Raw genomic sequence first — 5,562 nt, 5'->3', positions numbered from 1 at the left:
CAGATCAGTAGCAGAAACCGAGCAGGATTTGCACAGAATTATCATAGCAGATTGGCAGCAGAAACCAAGCAGGATCTGCGCAATGCAGTTTGATGCCAGATTGGCGGCAGAAACCGCGCAAGATCTGCGCGCGCGCAATCTGACGACAAATTGGCAGCAGAAATCGAGCAGAATATGCAGCTTTTAGCTATTTATATAATTTATTGAAATAGTATATTTTATCCGCTTATCGCTATGCGGCGCACTATTCACTTTGTATACTCGTATTCAAGTTCTTGTCATGAGTATATATAAAGCCTGCAAAATGGGGCTAATAATATATATAATTATTTCCATCAGTTTAATTTCTAATACAATTCCCGTACAGGGGAATTCAGATATTGAACTGATTTTTGGGAAATTGGACAGATAAATGTCTGATTTTCGTTTATTCGATCAATTTCTGTCCGAATAAGTGAAAATATTTTGTTATTATTTACTTAAGATATAAAAAATAGGAATTAACTTCTATTGTATATAAATAAAATCTTTAATTTTATAAATTAAATTATTTAAATTTTCCTATATATATTACATTAAATATATTTATATGTTATTAATACAAACGTCAGAAATTGACGTCCCGTAAATGTGACATATCGACTACTCTCAAGCAGAACAGAAAATCACAATAATATTAAATGACATCAAGATGACATCGAAATGACATCATAATGACTTTTGATAGTCATTATGATGTCATTTTGATATTATTGTGATTTTTTGTTCTGCTTGGATTACTTCTCTTCTAACAAAGGCATTTTGCGCCCTTTCTCAAGGATGCTTGTTTATTCGTTTACCGATAAAGAAGATCCTCCTCTATTAGATTGGTTTTTTAAACTGATTCCTAAAAATCGATAAATGCTGTCGTTCCCCATGTTTTAGAAGACCTTTCGGCTTGTATAAAAGAAGATTCAAACCTTTCAAGAAATTATAAAGCCACAAATTTATATTGTTATTTTTTTTATAATAACATATTTTTTTATAACATATTATATTATTATAGTTTTGTGTGCAATTCCCAGGCTTGATAGTTTCCTATAAAAAATAGTAATAATAGCCTTAATCTTATTTAAATAAGAATAAAAGCCTTAATCTTATTTAAATTTGAATGATCTGTTTGGATAAAATCTTATTTCGATACTTAATTTCTTCAGGACATGTAATGTAGAAAATTTAATTACGCAAAACGAGAATCTTTTTGGCATAAAATTTTAACTAAAAGATTAACTTGTCTTTCAATGTTGTCATAGAATCTGCGTATAATTTTCTATGGGATCATCCATACGATCATCACATTAAGCTTTTTAATGATGTGGTATAAATGATGCTTTTTTTAACGTAATCGACTCCCATTTTACGCTCGATGGTCATCCATATTTCGCGATATCGCGCAATTATTTGCACGGTTTCGGGTACCACATACATATATGTATACACGTGCATAAAATCTTAAATAATTGTTGCATATTGTTGCATATTATTCGGGCGCTTTATTGGCATGAGAGCGGTCTTTCGTTAGTGTCGGATGGGATTTCCACATTTTTGGACCATGCGACCAAAATACAGCAGCTATGTCATTTGAAATAATCAAGTCAGATTAAGTTGAGCAAGTCGCTACGTGACCAAACCGGTGAGGACTGAAACCGTCGCTCAGAAATATACACGCAGCGTATGCTGCGAAAGTAGACAAGATTTTATAATTCTCTCGGTAGTGATTTCAATAGTCCCGACAATTGATGAACATTCCTATTTTGATGGCAAAATAAATTTTTCCATGTAATTTATTTTCGCGAATATTAGTTGCGCTTTTTAAATCCACAATAAAGTTATTCTAGAGTGTCTACTCAAATCTTGTAAAAAAATTTCCTGAAAATTCCCTGATCTTCCAGATATTTTTGTTTAAAATTCCAAGTAAAGAAAATATTTTAAAGATTTTTTGGTGCAATTTCCTAAAATAAGTTTTTGTATTGTATCTTGTTTTCTAATGTTTTTCACTTATAAAAGGAAAAACACAAAGTACTTAAGTTTCAAGTACTAGATTTATAAGTGTTAGATTATACTGAAAAAAACTGAATAGCTTTTGTTAAGATAAAAATTTTCAACTTGTATAACATTTTTATTTTTTATTACAAATTAATTATTAAAAATTAAAATAAGAAAAATGTACTACATATTCAATATTTTGTTAAGACATTGAATATATATAAACAGAGATATATTTATAATATATTTTGGCGGATTGCCTATTGCTTACAGTATAAGAACAAAATTATCAAAAAGAGAATTTTTTTTAATTCCTTGAGTCCCAATAAAATTCCATGAGAATTCTCTGATTTCTCCAGGAACAAAAAAAACAATTCCCTGAGAATTCCAGGTTTTCCACATTTTTCCAGGGAGTCGACACCCTGTTATTCTCTTCTAAAAAGAGTTGAACAATATATGTATAATACGTCATATGCATTCGCTCAATCTGCTCGTCAATGAACAGAATTCGGTTTTCGCGAGCCACACCGAAGTTCAGGAATGCGAAGCATGCGTATATTTGATGAGATCGATAGCGCGAAACAGTAATACCTAAGCGAGGTCACCTTGAGGAAAGAGAGCACTGCAGACACTCCCGCTTCGAAACTCTTATCGCGCCGCCATATGACCGGCGAGTTTCGCGCGCATTTCTCGTTATTTATCCCGGCAAAAAGAGGAACCGGTGCTTTTCTGGCGTGCTGCCACGCAAACTATTACGGTCGCGGCACGGCGTCTCGATAATAATAATACGATATATAATCGTTTTGTCACGTGGGTATAATCGCGGCTGAATTGGCCGGCGTGAATCCCCGTTTACCGCCCCAGTCACGAAAGGGATGCGGCACGAGCCGGTCAGTTTTCTTGTCGCGCGTCCACCCTCGAATGATTATCCGCATCCGTCGATTCGCTCGTTTACGACACCCGGTATGGTAAATTTATCGCCAGCACGTTAATATCAAACATATAAGATTGATTAAAATATAATATCGTAACAAGAGGGTTTTAACAGATCAGTGAAAAAAACGTTCCGTCATTGTCTCTCTAAAGAATCGTCGAAGCAAGTGTATTATATATTTTTGCCTAATTTTAAAAACATAATCTATGTTTAAAATAAAATACCGTATATTTCTTTTTAATATTGATTGTTAATTTAATAAAAATAATCGCAGAATATTAAGGATGTTTTGGCTATACAATAGTAACAAAAAGCTCTCGAAACTTAAATAAAAAAAGGACATATTTCTTACGTTTATACTGTTTGGAAAATGAAATAAATCTGGATTATAAAAAAAATTGAAGTATCAAAAAATAATATGCTTATTAATGTCTTCATAAAAAAAATAATCGTATTTAATATTTTTCCTAATTTATGACAAAAACTTTTAATTGCGAATAGACTGATATTCCCTGAAGTCAACTACAAGAAAAATAAACACGAATAGCTTACAGGAAGATTTTGAATACTATAAGTATTTTGCTATAATTTTTAATAAATAACTTTTGAACCAGTAAGTGGATTTAAATAAAGTTTCGTGTTAACATACGTTAAAATTTTTCATTTGCTGGCGATGTTTTTTCTTTATCAAATTTGTCAATAAATGCTACAATACACGATTTTCCATAAGAATCAATACAAACTTTAAACTTAAATAATTTCTAAACCATAAAGAAAATTGTGCTCAAGTTTTGCACAGATACTTAGAAGAAATAGTAGAACAGTCTACGAAATTTTCATGCTCTTGTTAATGTTTTGACATATGACACATGCATTCTTAAGTCTTGGCGAATTAGTGAAAATTATTCTTCATATAGTATTCTTTATCTAATTTTATATAAACATATTTAACTTTTTTTACAGTTTAAATAAAATTATTTTATTATAGATGTATGTACACTCAGTGCGTAATGAAATGCGTAATGAAAAATAATCCTAACAGAAAGGTTCTTCAATCAAACTCAGCACTGCAAATAATTGCAACAGATTTTGTATATATAAAATGATTTGTCTCGTTAATTCACGTCACGCTAAACGATAGTCTCCGAAAGATCAGAATCAAAAGTAGTTCTCGCGTTTATGTAAGGAGCGGCGGAATTCGAAATTATTTCGAGCCCGTCGTGTCGCACGCGAAATTATACACGAGGACAGACCACGTGGTTCAAATCCACCTCGCCGGGCAGCTCTAAACTTAGGAGTCCGCACAAACTGAGCGTAACAAGTCCGTTCGATTTTCTCCGCGGCGCTTTCTACAATTACGACTGTTGCTCATCTCTCTTCCTCTCTGTCCCTCTCTCTCTCATCCCCCCTCTCCCCCCCCTCTCTCTCTCTCTCTCTAAACACGCGAAAATAATGATCTACGAATAAAAACGCGACAATTCGCACGCAACTCATTAAGATTATATAAACTTTTCAACTAGTCGCTTATCTAAGGGAGGAGGAGGGTCTGAGAGAATTGCAGTATCTTTCGAAATTTGATGAGAAGTGTTTTTTGAAAAACTAAGTTTTTCGATCCTAAGACATCTTAAAACATATCTATGGAGCATTTCATTGGAATCTAGGCTTTTATAGGATTAGCACTGCTATTAATTCATAGAGATATTATGATTACAGATGACATAGTAATTGATAAATTTGTTAACTGTGTAAAAGCTAAATAATTAAATTTTATGTTATACATTCATAAACCGTTCACGATTGACAAACTAATTAATAGGCATACTATTGTTTTACTTTTTGTTTTGAATTTACGTATATAAATTATTCTTTAACACAATTTAGATAAGGATTTTCTTAACAGCCTCTTTTTACCTGTATTTACACTGCTAAAAATATACTTTTTTATTAATAATGTATTCGATTTTTTTAATAGGCACTGTTTTTTGTATTTAAATAATAATAAGATTTCTTAAAATGTCTTTTTATTTATTCCTAAATTACAAATATACATTGACAAGCATGCTTCTCATATGTATATTATACAGGGTGTTCTAGACCACCCGTACACCCCTTTTCTTTCAAAAACTAAACATTTTAGAGAAAAACGTTTTGAACAAAAATTGTATGGTTTTGAGGGGAACATAAGATAGGATCATTGGTTTGACTTGGATGGCATCGTTAAGGTTAAGTCAAGGACACCTTTAATTTCTTAAATGGAATCCCCTATTTTTTATTGCATATTCTTATTGCTTATCCCGAGAGCTTTCCAAAACACTATAATAAAGTGTTTCTTCATTAAGTACTTTTTGAGTTATTTTATATTTTAATCTGACATATTTTGATATAAAAAATAAAATATCTCGTAAAATATTTAGTTTTCGATAATCTTACCGTAATACTTTTATGTACAGAATAATGAGACAAATCAATCAGTAAAAAAAAATAATTGTTTTAAAAAAAACGTATGTAATTATTTACAATGTATTTTTTAAAACAATTATTTGTTTTCTTCTTTACACTAATTGATTTGTCTCATTATTCTGTACATAAAAATATTACGGTAA

At 31.4% G+C, this 5,562-nt stretch overlaps 1 protein-coding gene across 3 annotated transcripts in view; it reads left to right on the top strand.

The window, feature by feature from the left end:
- Positions 1-5,562, top strand: part of LOC115235244 (b(0,+)-type amino acid transporter 1) — a 47,346-nt gene that overhangs the window by 30,271 nt on the left and 11,513 nt on the right. For 2 of the 3 annotated variants that reach the window (XM_029806898.1, XM_029806896.1), the window contains exon 1: positions 2,894-2,988. The exons of the other annotated variant lie outside the window; for it this stretch is intronic. In XM_029806898.1, the coding sequence (XP_029662758.1) occupies positions 2,901-2,988 (88 nt within the window). In that variant the 5' untranslated portion in view covers positions 2,894-2,900. Of the gene's footprint in view, positions 1-2,893; positions 2,989-5,562 lie in introns of those variants that run through there. 3 annotated transcript variants of the gene reach the window in all.

This window comes from Formica exsecta, unplaced genomic scaffold (genome assembly GCF_003651465.1).
Source record: "Formica exsecta isolate Colony F162 unplaced genomic scaffold, ASM365146v1 scaffold214, whole genome shotgun sequence".
NCBI lineage: Eukaryota > Metazoa > Arthropoda > Insecta > Hymenoptera > Formicidae > Formica > Formica exsecta.
This window is presented reverse-complemented; position numbering and strand designations above follow the sequence as displayed.